The sequence below is a fragment of the Microtus pennsylvanicus genome, chromosome 19 (assembly GCF_037038515.1).
Source record: "Microtus pennsylvanicus isolate mMicPen1 chromosome 19, mMicPen1.hap1, whole genome shotgun sequence".
Classification (NCBI taxonomy): domain Eukaryota; kingdom Metazoa; phylum Chordata; class Mammalia; order Rodentia; family Cricetidae; genus Microtus; species Microtus pennsylvanicus.
This window is the reverse complement of record NC_134597.1, coordinates 32,248,578-32,269,857: the sequence shown is the minus strand read 5'-3', so window position 1 is coordinate 32,269,857 and position 21,280 is coordinate 32,248,578. Positions and strand designations below refer to the sequence as shown.

General features: G+C 44.5%; 1 protein-coding gene across 6 annotated transcripts in view; it reads left to right on the top strand.

Moving 5' to 3' along the window:
- Nucleotides 1-21,280, top strand: part of Hipk2 (homeodomain interacting protein kinase 2) — a 180,430-nt gene that overhangs the window by 50,547 nt on the left and 108,603 nt on the right. For all 6 annotated transcript variants that reach the window (XM_075953486.1, XM_075953482.1, XM_075953485.1 and 3 more), the window contains exon 2: nt 6,108-7,191. In XM_075953486.1, the coding sequence (XP_075809601.1) occupies nt 6,108-7,191 (1,084 nt within the window). The remainder of the gene's footprint in view (nt 1-6,107; nt 7,192-21,280) is intronic.

Genomic DNA, 21,280 nt, shown 5'->3' with positions numbered 1-21,280 from the left:
TTTTTTATTGATAGTTTTTTCATGAGCCTTACAACATGGAAAGAACTGGTGCTCAGTGCTCATGAGTTTAGCCTGCTCAAGAGCCAGTAGCATGGGAGTAAGAATACTCCTTTGTAGATGCTCTGCTCTCTGTCTCAGCAATCAATGCATTGTGTAGGGTTTATCTTTAGAGGCCACCAAGGCTTTACTGAGAGGTCTGGGTGGGTTATGCCTCTAAGGAGCAGGTGTAGTTACTGCAGATTTATTGTGTTATTTTTTTGGTCTTTCACACTGCCCTCCAGGGAGTTAAAACCTACCCTCCCACTAAAGAGGGACAAAGCTACTTTTTCTTCTAAAAGCCTAAGAGGAGGGGCAGAGATTGAAGTTTTCAATAGGATCAAGCTGAAAATGTTCAGTCAGCCCCTGCTATTTTTGGGGGGAAATTATTACTATTACTATTTTGTGTGTCCAGAAGGTCAGTAATCCTTGAAGAGTACAGGGGTCAGACCATAAAGAAATGAGAGGAAACATTTAGCACTTCCTTTCAAGTGGAAAACATACAGGTCTTCCCACCCTCTTCCTTGTCCCTTGCCTTAGGGATCTAAATAAATGGAGTGGCAAAGGTTGTAAGCTTGACTCACAGAAATCTGAACTAATCAGGAAGGTTTGTTCCAGAAAATCATTTCAAGGAGAAATGTTTGGAAATAAGTTTGATTGTGGCTGTGATATTATTTTAAAATGCAACTATAAAACTACCAGTGTTTTATTTCTTATAAAGATTTTAGGGCTTAAAAAGCATCATTAATATCTTTCTTTAGCTTTATTTTGTTTCAGCATTCTGTTTCCCATAGGAAAATGGACTGTGCCATAGAACAAAGGTAAAAAGGTTGTTAGGTCTACTTCTTGGAATAGTGACTGTTGACCTCAGCAGTAGCCACAGCAGCCCCAGCCAGAATTTGAGGCAGCTGGCCACAGTGAAGGGTGCAGGGAGGTTCCAGCCATGCAGGTCTTCTTGCTGATCCTGGGCATCTGTCACCCAAGGCAGCCAGTGATGATTTCCACAGTTTTATGACCCTTGGCTATCATCCCAATAACAAATAAGTCATAAGCTACCCTCTTCCCCTTTGTAAAATTCCACTCTGCAATGTGGCCTTTCCACCAAGAACTTGTAAAACAGTGAGGACAGGGACCAATGCCTCTGGAGCTTTGTGTGTAATCCGCTTATTTCTTTTCTCACCTCCTCCTCTCTTTTCTTCTAGCAGTAATTTAAAGAGAGAGGAGCAAGGTACACTCAAGGGACAGAAGCTGAGTTAATTTTGTGTAGTCTTTTCCAGGGACAGGTAGCTAAAAGCCAAGGATTGTTCTTTTCTGTATTGCTTCAAGGATGTCAAAACTTTAGACATTGTAACAAAATGTCATCTAAAATGTGTTGGGCCACATTCATAGGTGTACTGGAACACATGAGTTCTGTGAGCCATAGGTTGGACATGTCTGGTTTATAGCATTTATAACTATATGAACATTTAAGTGATACTTTCTCTACTTGTAGTATTAGGGAGATATTGACATAAAAATCAGGTGAAAATATGATTGTATAACAAACTAAAATAACAGTGTCAGACAATAATTATGTCAGACATATACAGGCATATTAGTCATAGTACCCAGGTCAAGGTTGGAGTCAGCTTTCAAACCAGAAGGGAAGTCTCTGTTGACTCATGGGTAAAGGCAGATTTAGAGTAGGATTTAGGGTTAGACCAGATCTGCCTCTAAGAAGTCAGAGCACAGCAGAGGATGGCGGCCCAGCCCACGACAGGAGCTGACTGGCCTCTGCTTTGGTAGTTTTTTTTTTTTTTTCATTTTAGAGTTTAGAGATTTGTTTGTTTTGGGTCAGGGTCAGGGTTTTGCTGTATAACCCAGGATAGCCTCAAATTCTCAATTCTCCTGTCTTACCTTTCACACACTGCAAGTGTAACATACATGGCCCTCTCTCTTGCTTTTTAAAAATCTTTGTTTGTGTAGAAAGACACCGGCAGATTCTTCTCTAACTTCAGGTCAGGCTAGCTTCTTTGGATATGTCAGTTACTGACTTTTTTCAGTTAGCAGTGCTCACCCTGCACTCTGAATTTGGCCTGGGAAAGACACAAAGAATTTATGAGACAAAAGCAAAGAGGTGTGAGGTATGACTGTAGTCCTTGGTGCCAGAATATAGTCTAGTTGTAGAAACATGGCTTAAACATGTAGATAATGTAAGAGAGAAACCACTTGTCAAATGTGGTGGCTCACATCCTAACTAACACTGGGGAGGATGGAAGCAGGAGGATCAGAAGTTCATGGTCATCCTTGGCTACATAGTGCGTTGGAGGGCAGCCCGAACTCTATGAGACCTTGTCTCAGCTCTAACCTGGAGAAGCAGTGACTTGGTTCCAGAAGGCACATGTGCTGGAGAGTGAAAGAAGCAAGTACAGAGCAGTCTCTTCTAGGAAGATGAGGGGGACCAGTTCAGATTTGAGACTTCTGGGAAACCAGTGCTTGAAGATGCAGCTAGCAGGAATTTGGGACCAAGATGTATACTGTCTCTTCAACTTTATCTTCTGGAAACTAAGGCATCACCAAAAGCTTTGGACAGAGGAACAATGCTCAGAGGTTTCTGAAGTAAGACAGATCTGGTGGCCAGATACAGGCATATTAAAGATCATTCAGGTAGATCAGGTTCCTATATTTACTTTAGGGTTACTTTTGAAAAGTAATAATTTCAGCTGGGTGGTGGTGGTGCACACCTTTAATCCCTGCACTTGGGAGGCAGAGGCAGGTGGATATTTGTGAGTTTAAGGACAGCCTGGTCTACAAAGCAGTTCCAGGACAACTAGCGCTACACAGAGAAACCTTGTCTTGGAGGGAAAAAAAAGAAACAAAGAAAAGTAATAATTTCAAATTGGGAGTGGCAAAAAGAACAGGATTAAAGAATTGGATACAAGAGACATTTTGCCTTATAGGGCTATTTAAATACTTTTAATTAAAAAAAAAGACATTTTAAAGGAAGGAGAAATCTATCAATACTGAGTGTATCTTTTGCCTGTTGAAGTAATGAAGACTCATCAAGATAAATCCATAGTTTGGGAACCAAGCAACTAGATAAATACTTTAATAACAGAAAAGGAAATGTTAGAATGGAGGATTAGATGATTATGTTTTGGGGAAAACACAAGGAGTTCAGCTTTGAAGATCATCTTTGCTGTAGCAGGAGACAGAAATTTACTGGTGGAACATTCAAGTGAGAACTTGGTACATGGTAACCATATGGAAGCTGCCTTCATAGAGATGACTGCTTAAACTGTCTGAATGAATGATACCTTTCAAAGGAGACAGACTACTGGAAGCACCAGCATTTTAAAGGAGGGAGAAGAGAAACTGCCTTAACCCTGTGTACTTAACCATGGGGAGGAGGAAGACAGTTAGGGATTCACATTAGTGTAGATAAGAGCATCAAGAAGGAAGTGGTCGTCAGGTCAGATACTGCAGGGAGGTGAAGGAGAATAGGGGTTGAAAGGGCCACTGGATTAGGCAATTAGGAAGTTATTTACCTTATGGTATTTGGATATGTTGGGGGAGAGGATTAGGAGTGAGCATTGAAGAAAAGAGTACAGCAAGCATGGATTTGCAGGTAAGAAGGAAAGAGTGAAGAGGGGGCTATGACTGCTACTCCTGCCTTTTACATTGGAAGTTTGTGCATTCATGCACACTTGAAGGCAGAAGGGAGGAGTTAGGTCAGTGATTCATTTGGACAACCTTATTCAGTACCAGCTAAAGACTTCTGTCCAATAAACAGAGAGAATCAATAGCTTCAAGGAAAAAGGACAGCAAAAACAGGATTCTAGAGAAAAATGGGAGAATATAGATTAGGAGACTAGCAGAACTTGAGACTGACCTTGGGATTCTGGACAAAATAGAAGGTGGGGCTCTGCTGAAGAGAGGGAGGGTCAGGGGACAAGTGATGGGGTTAAGAGGAAGATGTTAAATAATCACTCTAATTAGTGCTGGGGGGTCGGAGAGCAGCTGAAGCTAGATAGTTAAGTATCAGTGGAGTTTGACAGACTCTCCACTTTCTAACTGCTTTTGTAAGAAATGGTAGTGAGGCTGGGGAGATGACTCATTCAGAAAGACACATAAGCATGAGGATCTGGGTTCCATCCTTAGCATTCACCTAAAAAGCCAAGCATCTGTAACCCAAACACTGGGGAGGTGGAGACAGGAAGGTCTCTTGGGATTTGCTGGCCAGCCAGTCTAGTTGAATTAGTGAGCTATGGATCCATTGAAACTTGTCTCCAAAAATATGGTGATTGAGGAAGACACCCATTATGAAACCTGTGGTCTCTATACACATATACATGCATACTCAGATATATGTATGCACATGAACACACAAGCACACATATACACATACGTGAAATGGTTATCAGAGTAGCTTAGAAGGTAATTGGTGTTTGTTTCTTCTTGTACCTTTAAGGGGTTTTCCTTTCTCATTATTGTGTTTTTTTCACACACATATATATATATATATATATATATATATATATATATATATATATATATATATATCCAATATCACCACAATTATAAATTATATAGCTACTGCAGAAAGGTCTTAAATAGTTTCAAGATTATCTAGGTTGCAGATATGTCAGTATGAAATCATAGTTCTTTCTCTCAACTTCCACTGTGTGTGGAAGGTAAACATCTGTGCCTCTTTTAATCACAGTCCACATATTTTTGAGATGAGGACTCTTACTGAATCTGAATCTGGAGCTCACCAATTAGGTTAGACTGACTGGCCAATAAACCCCAAGAATACACCCATCTCTGCCTCCCCAGTGCTAGGTGGGCAAAGTTGCACCCAACTTCTCTCTCTCTCTCTCTCTCTCTCTCTCTCTCTCTCTCTCTCTCTCTCTCTCCCTCCCTCCCTCCCTCCCTCCCTCCCTCCCTCCCTCCCTCCCTCTCTCTCCTTTTGTGTGTGTTTGTCTGTCTGTCTGTCTCCGTCAATGCTACAAATCATGTAATCATGTTCAGTCCTTTATGCCTGCATTGTGAGCACTTTATCTAGAATGAGCCATGTCCCCAGTATCTGAAATCTGAGGACTTTCTAGAGAAATTTGTTATGTCTAGATTGATAAAGTAGGTGAGCAAGAAGTCCTTGAATGGTGCTACTTGGCCCTGTCTGAAAAGTGATGCATGTTTTAAGCCAGTTAAACACCAAATCATCCATATAAAACTCTTCTGAATTCAAGATGACTAGGATTCCAGGTGGTAGGTAGTATGTCTCATCCAGAACACAGACGATCATGAGAGGCCCCTGAGATGGGGTTTTGTGGGAACATGTTTCTTAGAAGTGATAAACCTGGTTTTTAGGTTCTATTGAGAAGGGTAAGCTGACTATATGGAGGAGCTAAGTATGTAATACTTACCTGGGTACTTGATACAGTCTTCAGATTTAGCAAGATGCAACTTGAATAGGAATGAGGAAGTGGTTTCTGTTACAAGTATAGTTACACGAAATAAATGATGGACCAAGTCCCAGTTCTGTATCTGATTCTTGACTCGATTACTGAGTCTTCTAAGATTGGTAGGTCTAATGACAGAGCATGGGAACCATTAGTCTCACAAACAAGGAGACTAGAATGTGCTTCTGAGTGGAACCTATTTGCTTTCTCAAGCTGCTGCATTTAAAAATCATTATGCGTGCAAGAAATGTTTAGAGGCCAGAAGACAATACTAGGTATTAGCCCTTACCTTTGGCCTTGCTTGGGAGATGCTCTCTTGCTGTCCATTGCTGCATATGGCATATTAACTAGCCCATGAGCTTTTGGAAACTTTCATGTCTATGTCGCCCATCTTGCTGTGGGAGCTTTGGGATCACATGTGCATATGACTGTGCAGCTTTTATGGGTTCTGGGGACCTGAATTCAAGTGTTTATACTTCACAGCAGTACTTTACCCACAAATCCGTCTCTCCAGTCCTCAAGATTCTTTTAAAGTGGAAGAGCAATCTGATCAGAGTTTAAATGAATCAATGGAGTTTATTCATGGAGGAGTAACTCAAATATTTACTTTTCCTTTTTCTTTCCTCATAGGTATGGCCTCACATGTGCAAGTTTTCTCCCCTCACACCCTTCAATCAAGTGCCTTCTGTAGTGTGAAGAAACTGAAAGTAGAGCCAAGTTCCAACTGGGACATGACTGGGTACGGCTCCCATAGCAAAGCGTACAGCCAGAGCAAGAACATACCACCTTCTCAGCCAGCCTCCACAACCGTCAGCACCTCCTTGCCAATCCCAAACCCAAGCTTACCTTACGAGCAGACCATCATCTTCCCAGGAAGTACTGGACACATAGTTGTAACATCAGCAAGTAGCACTTCTGTCACCGGGCAAGTCCTCGGCGGACCACATAACCTAATGCGTCGAAGCACTGTGAGCCTCCTTGACACCTACCAAAAATGTGGACTTAAGCGAAAGAGTGAGGAGATTGAGAACACAAGCAGCGTGCAGATCATTGAAGAGCATCCACCCATGATTCAGAATAATGCCAGCGGGGCCACTGTAGCTACTGCCACCACATCCACTGCCACCTCCAAAAACAGTGGCTCGAACAGCGAAGGCGACTATCAGCTGGTGCAGCATGAAGTGCTGTGTTCCATGACCAACACCTATGAGGTTTTAGAGTTTTTGGGCAGAGGAACATTTGGGCAAGTGGTCAAGTGCTGGAAACGGGGCACCAATGAAATTGTGGCCATTAAGATCTTAAAGAACCACCCTTCCTATGCCCGGCAAGGTCAGATTGAAGTGAGCATCCTAGCCCGGCTGAGCACAGAGAGCGCAGATGACTACAACTTTGTGCGGGCCTATGAGTGCTTCCAGCACAAGAATCACACCTGCTTAGTCTTTGAGATGTTGGAGCAGAACCTCTATGACTTTCTGAAACAGAACAAGTTTAGCCCCTTGCCCCTCAAGTACATTCGCCCAGTCCTGCAGCAGGTAGCTACAGCCCTGATGAAACTCAAAAGCCTGGGTCTTATCCATGCTGACCTCAAACCAGAAAACATCATGCTGGTAGATCCATCTAGACAGCCATACCGAGTGAAGGTCATTGACTTTGGTTCAGCAAGTCACGTCTCCAAAGCCGTCTGCTCTACCTACTTGCAATCCAGATACTACAGGTAAAACTTTCTCCATGGAAATAGTCATAGGGCACGTGAGGCCCAGGGGCATCCACAGGGATGGCAGAGTTACAAACATAGCTAGTGGTTGCTACCAGAACGAGATCTTAATCTGGAGGCTGGAGAGATGGCTCAGTGGTGGTTAAGAGCACTTGCTGCTCACACAGAAGACTTCAGTGTGGTTCCCAGTTCCCACATATCAGATCACAGCTATTAATAAATCTAGTTCCAGGGGATCCCATAACCCTCTTATGGACTCCAGACCTACACGTGGTATACATACATACATACATACATTCACTGTTATGCATAAAAATAAATAAATCTTTTTAAAAACAAAAAGAGAGACCTTAATGTAGTTGGAAAATTAGAATACATGCAGATAGGAGTGACAGTGAGAAGCCAAATAAGAAGGTAACAGTATTGGTCTGCTACTGTGAGATGGAAAGGATTTTGGGAGCTGGGTGGAGAGTGGAGAAGTCAGGTTCTTCTGGAGTGAGCCCAGATAGCTAGAACAGGAAGGGATGTGCCAATAACAGGTACAGGGTAGCAAAATGTAAGCTCATTTAGGAGATGAGGAGAACTGCCTGGCCAGACCAGAGGATTTGTGAATAGTACCTGGAACAAGTCCTGGAAACTTTGAACAAGCAGGGGTTTGTGGCGGATGGTGTTGGGGAAGAGTGTAATAGGTTGACAGCAGTGTTCTGAGAAGACTGTTATGTCCTGTGGGAAGGCTGGAGGAAGGCAGAATCTTTGCCCTGGGGCCAGTTGCTCCCTCCCATGATAAGTTTATGTCAGGAAACATTATCTACCCCTGCCACCCTGAGGCCACTTTTTTTTTTAATTCTAAGGAAATACACAAGGCTGGGTAATTTTTTTAAAGAAAAGAGGTTTATTTAGCTCAAGTTCTGAAAGTTCAAGGTCATGATGCTTGAACATCATCAGGTCAACAACGTTATGATAGATGGCCCGCAATAGTGAGGGCATGCATAGGAATAAGAGATCACATGATTAGGTAGGAAAAAATATAATGGTTCAGGATCAGGGGTTTCTAACCTTACTTTCTTCCAAGGACAGCACTGGTAATGAACTTCCACTAGGCCTTACCACCTCTCAGCATCACTACACTGAGGACCATTTTTTTAAACTGATGAGCTTGGTGGGGGGCAGACAACAAAGTATACTCTAGCAAGAAAACTTGCATATTCAGACATCACACAAGTGTTTATCTCATTTTTAATAAGACCCTGGCCATCCAGGAGTCTCCAGCATGCTTCAGGCTTTGACATTAGTAGAATCCAAAACTGGGCTGTGTGATTTGTGCTCACTGCCTAACCTATACCAGTCCCAGGGTTCTGTGATACAGCCTAGTGCTATGTGCAGTGGCCGGTCTGTGGGAGACACAGCATCAGGAGGTGATGGAAATGGAAAGCGAGGCTTCAGGTTGTAGAATGGCGAAGAGCTGTGTTGGAAGTAGTAGTGACCAGTCCCACAGAGGCGGAAATTGGCAAGAAAAGAAACTCAAAACTCCCATGAGAAAGTAGGCCAACCCACACCCAAGAGGTTGACTTATGCCAGTAATAGGAAAATCTCAGGACTTCTTGCCTCATGAAACCTCCTGTCCCCTGCCCTGATGGTGGATGTGCTCTTTACACCTTCTTCAAGGGTCCAGAAGAAAGACTGGACAGACGAGCTACATCACCACTGCTGGCTGGGACCACCAGTCCCTGTCTATTGGGCCTCCCGTCTGACTTGCTCCTCTCTGGGCCTCGTCACTGCTTGCAACATGGTTGCATCTCTCTCCCCCACCCTCAGCCTTCAGTCATAAGAATGGGCTGCAAGTCTTCTCCATTCCTCTTAAGAGGGATTCCTACTTGCCTAGCTCTGGCATCTGATATGGGCTTTCTTTGTGAATTCAGATATACATACTGCCTTCTGCTCTTAAGAGGAGTTCTCAGACTGCTGCATACTTGCGAGATAAATCTATCCCTGCTTGCTCTTCTTCACCCATTCAGCCTGGAGGGGAGCCATGGACTCACTTCTGGAGCCATCCAGTCAGGTGGAGCCTGGACAGTGGGAACTGCACCCTTCCTTAGTAGAGGTGGAAGCCAACAACCCATATTCTCTGGAGAGTGCCTGGCCCTTCCCTGAAAGCCAACTCAATGTGGTTCATCACAGGGAAGCAGCTTGCCCCAGAGGTGGCTGCTGCTGGGGTGCTCTCTAGTTACTGCAAAATGGAGGCTGTTGCTGTCACTTTATTTTAGACTTACAAATTCAGGATGCCAAAGGCCATTTCTTCCCAGCTCTTGGCCTGAATATAGGGAAAACTGTGCCAGGTCAAGGGCTGTGTGAAGTTTTATTACTTAGTTAACCTATATTGCTCATAGTGAACAGAATCCAGCTTCATTGCAGTTTGCTGAAAATTAAGCATGGAGACTAACTATATTTAATAAGCAATGCATCCTTGTACAAACTTGACCCGAGTCACATTTGGGTTCTGAAGCCGTTTTTGTATTCATGCCCTCTTGTCCCACTGTCACTCCGCCCACTCTGTGCCCCCCTGCTGAGGACTCTGGAGTCTCACTTTGTTTTCAGAGACCCTAGCTCAGAAGGGCTATGGCTATAGCAGTGACGTTTCCATGGGAACTAGGGCAGGACTAAACCCTCTACTTGAATTTCATATCCCTTTCACCAGCTTTATGGCCTGCTCAGCCATTTGAGCACCTCGTGGGTGATAAAGACTGTTTGCTTACTATTGGGCACTTATGAGCTCCTGACTGTCATTCTTCAACAGGCACAATCACCTCTACTTCCTGCATCCCTACTTCCATCTGAGACACCTTCTTTTGGGGTCTCATGGTACCCCTTTCCTTTAAGCTTTAAGTGACTACTACCTAAAATTCTAGGCAGAACAGTTTCCCTCTCCCCAGGGGTCTCCATCGTCTTGTGTCCTCAAGGCCAACTTGACAACCTTAAACTATGGTCAGGGGCCCAGAGCCTTGGAATGATGTTCGGTTTCCAAATTAATCATGATACTCTGCCTACCACAGGACTCATCTGAGCCCTGGCATGGCCAGATTGCTGCCACATAGGTCAGTGGGAGCTTATGAGAACAGTATCCAGCTTTGACCTCACTCATCCAGTCAGTCTAAACATACTATGCCGGGTGATTTGCCTGACTACCTCACCTTTTACTTGGGAAGATAGGACAAGAGAAACTCTTTGATTGTCTGTCATTAAGATCCTTGTCCTAAAAGAGCATACTTTCTGGGACATTTTGAGTGAGCAAGGGTGCTTTCTAGCTAAGGACAGAGAGGTCATTACATGTTGTAGATGAGCCTTCCCCAGGGCCTGCCAGGTGGGCCTTTGTCCTGCAGGATCTGTCTCTCTCCAGGGACATTCTCTGTCTTGAACCTGGCACAGTAGCCACTAGGAACACCTCACTTTCAAAGGGATGAACATTTCTGTCCTTCCATCATGTTAAATATTAATTGCCATTCCCATGGCCCCCATCAAGTATGATAAAAAAAAATAGTGTGATATAAAAGTGAATTTCCTGTTCTCAGCCTGAGGGACCTGGGAAGAAGGAAGATGGTGGCCTGGAAGCCACTTGTTTTCCGCAGCAGCTAGGTATGTGCTTGGCTCTGCCACCAACACTGCCTCCCAGAGCCCCAGGAGCTCCACTTCCTCTCAGTGATTCACTCAGCTAAGCTGGTTCCTCAACAGAGCCAGGGTGAAGCAAAGCTAGTGAGTTTATTAAGTATTTAGGTAGAGAGACTTAGGGAAAGGATGATGTATACTCAGGACAGGGAGGACGGCTCAAGAAAGTCGCAGTTGACTACATATAAGTTCGTATGAATTAAAGGTTGTAACTGGTGGCACACAGCTTTAATCCCAGCACTTAAGAGGCAGAGGCAGGCAAATCTCTGTGAGTTCAAAACCAGCCTGGTCTACAGAACGAGTTCCAGGACAGGCTTCAAAGCTATACACAGAAACTCTTGTCTCAAAAAACAAAAGCAAAACAACAACAAAGATTAAGCAAATTTTAAAATTTAAGTAAAGTTTCAAAAAAAAGTGAAAATACATGGGTAGGTTTACTTATTCTCTTACATTAGAGATTTTCTGTTTGTAAATGAAATTGTGAGGGTTTTTATGAGGTACATAGTTTAGATTTAGAAATGAGAGAGGTGTGTATTAAAAGGTAAAACTCAAAAGTTTCAGACATTCTGGCCCTAAATGGACCTAATTCATTTGTTTTTAACATCCGTGTTTAAGATATCCTTAGAAAAACATGATTAATTTCTGTGGGCAATTTTGACTTCGTTGATTGTATTGAACTTTGCTGATGCTCAGTCAGTAGGAAAGGCAAATTAGACTTTGGAGTGAGGAGCGCCAGTCTCTTCTCATGCCCTCTTAATTATGCACCCTGTATTTCTAGCCTGCCACAGAATTGCTGTTGGCATTCTGTAAGGAAAGCCCGATATGTGACTTTAAGGAGACAGGTCTTCTTCAGGTCTTCGTGAGTCTAATGGTGGGGTACAGTGGTGTCTTCCAGCTTAGCCTTTGCCCTGCAGGTCAGCTATGAGGGTAACTCAGCAGTGCTGCTTCTCAAGTTTTCTTGGGATTCTTAAGAATTCTCAAGATTTCTAAGAATCTGGAGAGCTTATATGAATAGAATTATTCTAGATACCATCCCAGAGCTATTGTGCCCTCTGGGGGAAGAGGTCCCTGACCCATGGAAATCTCCATCCCCTACCCCTCCCTAACCCAGAGACTCTTGAGAAACCCTGTTCCAGCCAAGATCAGGCTTCTTCCAAGGTACCACCTTTCAGGTGCTCATGCCCAGAAGAACACAGTGGCAGGGGACCCTGTTTACTTGTGTTACCTCACTAAAGAAGTTCCTACCAGGTCATTATTTAATTCTCCATTGATACCAAGGTTTTGATATTTTTGAGTAAGTAATTACCTGATGCTGGGGCATTTCTGCTGTCAGTATAATTGGTAAATTAAAAACAAGACCAGATATTAAACTCTGAAGCACACACCATACACATACCACACACAGACCACACACACACACACCACACACACACCACACATACACATACCATACACACACCACACACACACACCACACACACTACACACACCACACACACTACACACACCATACACGCACCACACACACACAGACCACACACACACCATACACCACACACACACTACACACACCATACACGCACCACACACACACAGACCACACACACACACACACACACACTACACACACCATACACACACCACACACAGACCACACATACACATACCATACACACACCACACACACACCACACACACTACACACACCACACACACTACACACACCATACACGCACCACACACACTACACACACCATACACACACCACACACAGACCACACATACACATACCATACACACAGCACACACACACCACACACACTACACACACCATACACACACCACACACAGACCACACATACACATACCATACACACAGCACACACACACCACACACACTACACACACCATACACACACCACACACAGACCACACATACACATACCATACACACACCACACACACACCACACACACTACACACACCACACATACTACACACACCATACACGCACCACACACACTACACACACCATACACACACCACACACAGACCACACATACACATACCATACACACACCACACACACACCACACACACTACACACACCACACACACTACACACACCATACACGCACCACACACACTACACACACCATACACACACCACACACAGACCACACATACACATACCATACACGCACCACACACACTACACACACCATACACGCACCACACATACACATACCATACACATACCATACACACACCACACACACCACACACGCACCATACACACACCACACACACAACACACTCACATCACACACACACCACACACACACCACACACACACCACACACACACCACACACACACAGCACGCACACACACATATAAAACAAACTACTGTTGGACAAAAGATAATTGAAGGTGGCAATGTGTACAGTTTTGTTTCTGCTCTTTTAAAAATATTTTGTATAGATGTTTTTGAGACCCTTCAGACCATTGTTACAATCCACAAAAGTGATCATTAAAAAAATCAGGGCTCATAAGGACTGGTGAGGTGGTTCAGGGGATAAAAGTGCTTTCTACCAGTCCTGATAGAGTTTGGTCCCAAAGACCCATGTGGTGGAAGGAGAGAACTGATCTCTGTCCTCTGACCTCTACATACAGGCCATGGCAATAAGTGTGTTCATATACCACACACAATAAGTAAATAACTAGACAGATAGGAAAGATATAAAAAACTTAGGACAGTATAAATGCCTATAATTTTTAAAAACACTCTTTTTCATTTGATTCTTTTGGGCAGAGGCTGTCTTCCAGATAATTCTAAAATGGTTTTTAGGTAAAGATAGAAATTTTAATTCCATTCATCTATTAGACACTGATTTAGTAGCTCTGGATATCTACATATTTGAGGGTATAGGAAGTAAAGGTATGTTCTCAAATTTTGAGTTAATTGCCTTTAAGATTAAAAACAAATTCTAGAAATATAATTCTGATGTTTGGTATTTCAAGGGTGTGATTATTCAACAGCTAGTTCTCATAAGTCCATTGTATACCAGATTGAAGTGGGTAGCAGAAGGGAGTAAACAGCCCACGGAGTTCAGGGCAGGGACTTCGCTGAGTGGGGTGAGAGCTGTGGTGACGGGGTCTGAGGTAGATCTTCAGGAAGTGTGAGAGTCTGGGCCACGGCCTTATAGTGAGACTAGGGCCGGGCCAGTGGCTCAAGGGCTGGGTTGGAGCCCAGCGGTAGAGTGTGAGGTCTGACGGTTGGGGCTGGGGTTTAGTCAGAGGGATGCAATAGAAGCTTCTGTAAATCCTTGAAGAAATAATCATCTGATGAGGTTAGTGATGGTACAGTTAGTTGGCAAAAGGCATAACAGACAAAAGCTTGTGGGGGACACAAAGGCCAGGGAGTAACTGTATTTATTCAGGAATGAGAACAGAGGTCTAGGTTGTATGATGGCCCACCCATAGCCTATGGACCCTTAGTGCATTTGACTTTTCTGATGATTGATGACAGACCTGACTTACCAGAGGACGTACAGTGTTTGTTTTGCTTTTCTGTTTGGTGACTTTGCTTTCTCTGAGGCTGGATTCTGAAGTTCTGGTCTGTTAGGATTTGGTTTAAAAAAAAAAAAATCCCACCACTACAAAAAAACAAACAAACAAAAAACAAATCCTACCACTACAAAGTAATAGTCTCTGGAGGGGCCCCTTAACTTCAGTCCTGGTCCTGCCCTCACCACCTGTTTCCCTGACTCATCGAATAGATTGTTAGCTGTGAGCCACCCACACTGTTCCATCTGGATTCTGTTGTGACCAGGACTTGTGCTCATCAGACTGTGGGTCAGAGTTGGGGATTCTGGCTATGGGTAGACAGTCTTTACCCTTTGGTGACTCTGGTGTCATTGACCCCCATTGGGAACCTTCCTTCATATCCCATGAACACAAACAGGGCATATTCCACCACACCAGATTATTGTAAGCTAAAGGTGTAAGACACTCCAATAAGGGGTGTTGCCACAAACAGAAGTTTCAAAAATAATATAACTTATACAGATCATAATATATAAAAAGTGATTGACCAATTTTGAAAAAGGTCTTTGCAAGCAGTTAGTTATGTATGACAAACATTAGCTCTTTTTTGTGTGTGTTTGGGGGGGAGGGTTTGAGACAGTTTCTCTGTAGCCTTAGAGCCTGTCCTGGAACTAGCTCTTGTAGATAGGTTGGCCTCAAACTCACAGAGATCCGCCTGCTTCTGCCTCCCTAGTGCTGGAATTAAAGGTGTGTGCCACCACTGCCCAGCCAAATATTAGCTCTTAAACTTGCCTTCTGTTACTAATAGAGACAACAGGAAGAGAGGATGTGCTGGCTCACATTGGGGGATAGTAACTTACACACATAAAAACAAGCAGAGACACTGTTTTGTTTCTATGAAGAAGTGATCAGTAAGTTACCTTGGCTGGTTAGCTCCCTTCAAATCTCTATTGTCTCTGGGACCTTAGCTGTATGGTATATATTTTGAAATTAGTCTTTCAGTAACTATTAATTCATGTTCATAACTATCTGGTAATTGTTAATAAATACAAAATAATTTTCAGTGTCATAGTCTGAGTGTATTTGAGTATCTCCCTGCTGCAACCTTGCTATACACATGAGAGCAAGGGTTTGTGCATGCTCATAAACACTGACTGAGGTCCCAAGGTGTAGCCATACATGACATGCAGGCATGGACATGCTTGTGAGAAAGGATGACATTAGCACTCTGTGCGAGGGTGCTGATGTGCATAGAGGCAGAGAAGGAAAGACATATGTGCATATATTCAAGACAGCAGATGAACATGCACCTCAGACAACAGAAGCCTCTCAAGTGTCCTTAGAGTCTGAGGGCCCAGATGCAGAAGTGATATCAGTGCCCTGGAAACTCAGCTCAGCTTTCTGCCTTGTAGGGCTGCCAGATGCATGTCTCTAAGCCTAAAGGTGGGAGGGCTGGAACTACCCTTGGGCTCAAGGTGTAAGCCAGTTGTTTTCAAAGTAAGCTCTAGGGACCCTGCAACACCAGAATCTCCATGGTGCTTGTTAGAAATTGGAGATACCTACCATGCCAAACCAATTTAATATGCAGGTATGCTGGAAGTGGGACAGGAACAGGCATTGGTCAAGTTTCACAGCAAATGCTTTCCTCCTCCTCTTCCTCCTCTTCCTTCTCTTCCTCCTCCTTCTCTTCTTCCTCCTCTTTTCCTTTCCCTTACCCCCTTCCTTTTTCTCCCTAGTACTGGGGATTGAGTCCAGAGCCTTGGGCATGATGGCAAGTGCCCTACTACTTAACTATATCTCCTGCTCCACCCACCCCCTTTTTGAACTTTTTATTTTGTGATAATGTCGCTCTAATTTGCTCAGGTTGACCTTGAACTCTATCTATTACTCTAGGTTAGCCTTGAACTTACAATTCTCCTTCTTCAAACTCCTAAACAGCTGGAATTACAGACCTGTGTCTTTGTGCCTGGCTGCTTTTCTCCTTAACACACTTCTAATGAAGAACTGACATTCAGAAACCTGTTGACAAGTTGTAGCTGTTAACTGTAGAGTTTGTGGGTGAAGACACCATCCAAACCAGTCTATCCGCACACATCTCCTCACCTCTAAAGTTCCTCCCTTCTCCTTTGTTGTTGTCATCGTCACTCTCAGTGGATGTGCTGCAGGCAGGGTGGGCTTCAGAGTCATGTCAAGGTTAGAGAAGGAGGTACTGGTGCCAGCTGGGTGATGGGTAGGACTGAGGGCCCATTTGTTAAATGTCTTGTGATTAAACCCCTAAAACTCAGTGGTGGGGATGTGGACATACAAAAATAGAGAGTGTGATACAAGAGGCCGTGAGGCTTGGCAAACTGAAGGAGTGGGTGATTCAGAAGAGTGTGTTTGCAGTGGGGTGGGAATAGGAAAGCAGATGCCCAGCGGAGGAGATGTGCTGTACGTGACTTCTGTATGACTTCAACAGATTGGCACCTATTGTTGATTGCTCCAGAACACTCCTTGTAGCCCCAGCTGTGCTGAGAGCCATAATTCCCATTCAGACAATTTTTTGAATTCCAAGTATGTGCCAGGCACTGTGTTTTGTGCTGAGCTTTCAAGATGTGAGTAGGAGTGCCCTTCGCTATGCAAGGGCTGCCCACAACCTTAAGTGGGATGAGTTCCCTTGTCCTGGTCCCCTCTCTGACTAAACCGGGGAGTGGTTTGTGCTACCCTCTGGTCACTTTGCCATTCTCCTAGGTGTTTGGGGCCTCTAACTGTTTCCCGTCTTTCCCATGGCATCAGGTCTTTGCTGCCCTTAGTCCCCTCAGCGGGCTCCTAGCTCACCATCCTGCCACAGAGGTGCATGGCTTTCCTTCTCTTTTGTGTCCCCAGCAGCTGCTGACTCACATGGATTTGTAAAGAGGGGTGACTGAGATAAAACAAGCCACGCATAGCCTGTGCCAGATGGTAGATCAATGTTGCAGAGGATTTGAGAGGGTGACATAAAGGAACCATTGTCTTCTGGTTCCCTATAAGCAGGTCCCTGAGACAAACAAGGGTTTGCGTTCAGGTGGTCTCCTTGGTAGATGACCCAAGAATCAGGAGTAAGGGCTAGCAGAAAGATACTGACCATCATAAGTGTCCTATGAACAGCCCCTGGAGGCCATAGACTCCATCCCCTGTGAGGAGTCTGCACATGACCTCTGGAGCAGAGCATAGGAAGAGCAGTGGTCTCTGGAATCAGGGTTGCCTTTGTCTCTTTAATTTGACTGCTCCCGTTGGAGCTGAGTGTGTGTGAAAACTAAATAGGCTCCAGCATTTCTGAGGCTTGCTCCAAGACAGAAGTCAAGCACAGTGAACATTGAAGCCACAGTGCGCTAAGCTGGGATAGTGTGATCCCCATCCCATGTGAGCTGCAGCCCTGGGTCTGAGTTGTTGGCTGCTGTCCTCTGCATCAGTCACATGCGTGCTGTTTGTCATGTGGAAAGGGATTTAAAGGAAAATGCTTTGTAGGCAGATTGTAGGCTAAGAACGCAAAGCTGAGGTCTGTGCTATATTGTAGGGTCTATCTCCACTTTAACCCCTGTAGCCTTCCTCTAGTGGTATTGTGGGGCTGGGTTCTGAGATGGTCTACAAAGGTGATAAGGATAGGTAGGCCTAAGTGTGGAGCACTTTCCACACTCTCCATTCATGAATTATGGAGGTTCGAGCTACCTGTCCCTGACACTCATTTGTGGAGAGGGATGACTGCAGAATTGGTGGTAGGTGATGACGGTAGTTTCCCATGCTTCACAACGCAGCTCTCTGTCATGTACCAGACACCCTTGCATGCCAGGCTCTGTGTTAGCCCTCAGACAAGTCCTTTCCTTGAGGCCATGTCATTTGGCTTCTCTGAGCCCTGCATCATAGAGACCCAACTTCAGCCTTTTAGGGATCATAACATATCTCTCTCTCTCTCTCTCTCTCTCTCTCTCTCTCTCTCTCTCTCTCTCTCTCTCACACACACACACACACACACACACACACACTCAAATGTGTTTTGGGGACCGTACAGATCACACACTCACACTAATAATGTATATTGCCAGCATATCTCTGCCAGTCAGACTGCAGTTAAAACCTGGAGTCAGTGGTCCTAACCTTTAACCAGCCAATTCACCAAAGTCAGCAAGCATCTGCTTTGTCCTATTTAGATAGTTAGAAAGGACTACCCCAGGAGTTACAGGCAAAGCCTGACTAATAGCACCATGGGAGCTGGAGATGGTGCCCTGGGCCCCATGCCCTCTTGTTTCTTTTCTGGTTTTGAGGCTTTTGGATATGATACCCGGGCACCTTCTCACCTTGTTTTCACACTAGAGAGCTGAGTGAACAAAGACTTCCTGGAGGGAGTAGAGCTCATCGTAAGCATCCCTGCATGGACCTGGGACAGAGGAAGTCCCAGTAAATGCTAGCTACTATCTTAATCTGCTGTTGTTAGCACTGCAGTCGTCACTTTTGTCATTGTTACTATATGTAACAGGCAGACCTGGGTTTGAATTCCAGATCTGCTACTTTATGGCTGTGTGACTTCAGGCAAGTTTCCAAACCTTTCTGAGGCTTCATTTCTTTTAAGACAGGAAACTGAGTAATTCATGGTATTGTTATACGAAACAAATGAGAGGGCTCCATAAGTCTACTTGTCGTAGAATGGATGTATGTGTCTGATCTGGCATGGTTAGCAGTTTACACATTGCCCCATCCCCCAAGCATCAGGCAATGCGTCATATCCTTCTGTCGCCAGCACTGTAAGACTCTCTCAGGAGCTGTTCAAGAAGCAAGCCTGCAGGTCAGAGATGTGGCTAGTGTGTCTCTCCCACATCAGGAAGGCACAGAAGACACTGCAAAGTACGTAGCATATAGGGAGAATAACAAATGTGTGGGTGGGGTTATAGACTGTGGCTGGTGAGGAGAAGGGGGATTCACCAATCTAGCTCGAAAGTTTGGCCCATTGCCACATTGCTGCTGCTGTACCCCTGTTGATGTCCTGTGGCCTGTGACTATGTGCAGGGACTAGCGGAGAGTGACAGAAAGGGGACACAATTGCAACTGAGACCTGATGATCCTTCCTACTCAGTCCTACTATCCCAAAGGTCAGAGAGCCAAGAGGGGTGCTGAAGATTTCCCCTCAGAGACATCACTGTGGAGTATGTGTGCTACATGTGATGTGTATGTGTGTGTGTTTGTTGTTCCATGTGTGTTGACTTACTTATGGGGTACATGTCTCTAACGGCAGTAATTAGACTGGTCCAGCAAACCTATATCCTGAGTTCTTGTGCCTCAGGAACAGCCTCCGGTGGCATCCTTACTTACATAGATGTTGGCAATGGAAATAAAGGTCTGTAATCAGAACAAACTGTCATTGTTACTTTCTTTTCATCTACCTACCTCCAAGAAAGGCATTCTAGCCCTCTTCTTTTTGTAAATTAGAACTTATATTGGCAAATATAAAAGCACCAAATGTGAACCACTAGAATATGAATGGATTTGGCATACAGAGTTAGACATCCACCCTGATCAGCAGCAAAAGTCCAAGGTTAATAGAGTCGTGCACTCTCTTAGTAGAGGGGTGGTAACACAAGTCTGTGCATGTTCTACTAGAGAAAATAAAATTTCATTTCAAAATGTTTTAAAAATGAAGATTTTAAATCTATTTTCTCCTAGAACTTCTAAAAACACTTGATAATTTTAAATCAAAAGCTTTAGTGTGCCTGATTTCTTTTCCTGTTTTTGTTTTGCCCTGTGGTGTTTGGGTAAAAGATGTCTTGTTTATCCTGCCACAGAAGGGTCAAAAAGAGGGGAACAGTCATTTCTGGAAATGGCTGGGTGGGGGGAGGAAGGAATCTATAAAAACAAGCCTGGGATAAACAGCTGCCGATGACAGAGGCACTGAAAGCAAGCTGCTTCTCTCTGTGCTGTTTCATTAGAAGGTCACAGGCTCGTCCTCACAGGGCTGAGGACAATGATCACCGGAGGAGAGAGGGGATGAACTTACTATTGAGATGCCCAGACTCTGGGATTCCCGAAATGAGATCAAGGACTAGTGGGGTCTGTCCATCTGGGCTACTTGTGCTTGCTGTCCTCTCTACTACCGTACTGTGGCCTGCACACCATTGTGTATATGACAATGTGATTTTCCCTACAGTACTTTCCCCTAAGCCAGCCTTTCCCTCCTGTAGGCCTCCCATTTATGGGCATTTTCACACTCAGTACAGGAAGTAGCCAATTTCACAGGAAAGCCCCCCTCCCCAGTAAGAGTACCTGCTGACTGCCCTAGATATGTATGGTGATCTTGTCCAAGCCTCAGTTGCAGGACCTTGGAGGATGACCCTGGCAGCTCTTACTGAGCCACACACTCTTGGCAGCTCAAGGCCAACCATGAGCACAACCTCCTTCCTGTCTTTCCTCATTAGTGGCTTTCACCTGTTTCCTTGAAAGAAATAAGAAGATTGTTAAAATGTAAATATTTCTTGGCATCCCCAGTGGCTTAGTTTAAGTTGGCAGTTCTCTTTGACGCTGCAGAGGGAAGGTTTCTTGTGTTTGCTGAGCAGACCTCTTGGTCACCCCACCTGTTTACTGTGCTACTTCTGCCATGTATGAAACACGCTAGCTGCACCATGTTATCTAAGCATTGCTAGGGTCACTCTTCCATGTTCCCACTGTCTTCCTGTCCTGGAATCCTTCCTCTGATAGTTCCTCCCCTCCTAGTCTATCCTCTACACCCCTAACCTAGGATTCCAAGTCTTGGGGACTCTGTCCCTCCCCAGCCCACTGTCTCTGCTCACTGGCCGTTCTCTAGCCTGAACTGTGTTTCATCTTGGATATTCCCTGCTTTCACCCAGTCAGACCCCAAACGTAGCTGTCATGGAACG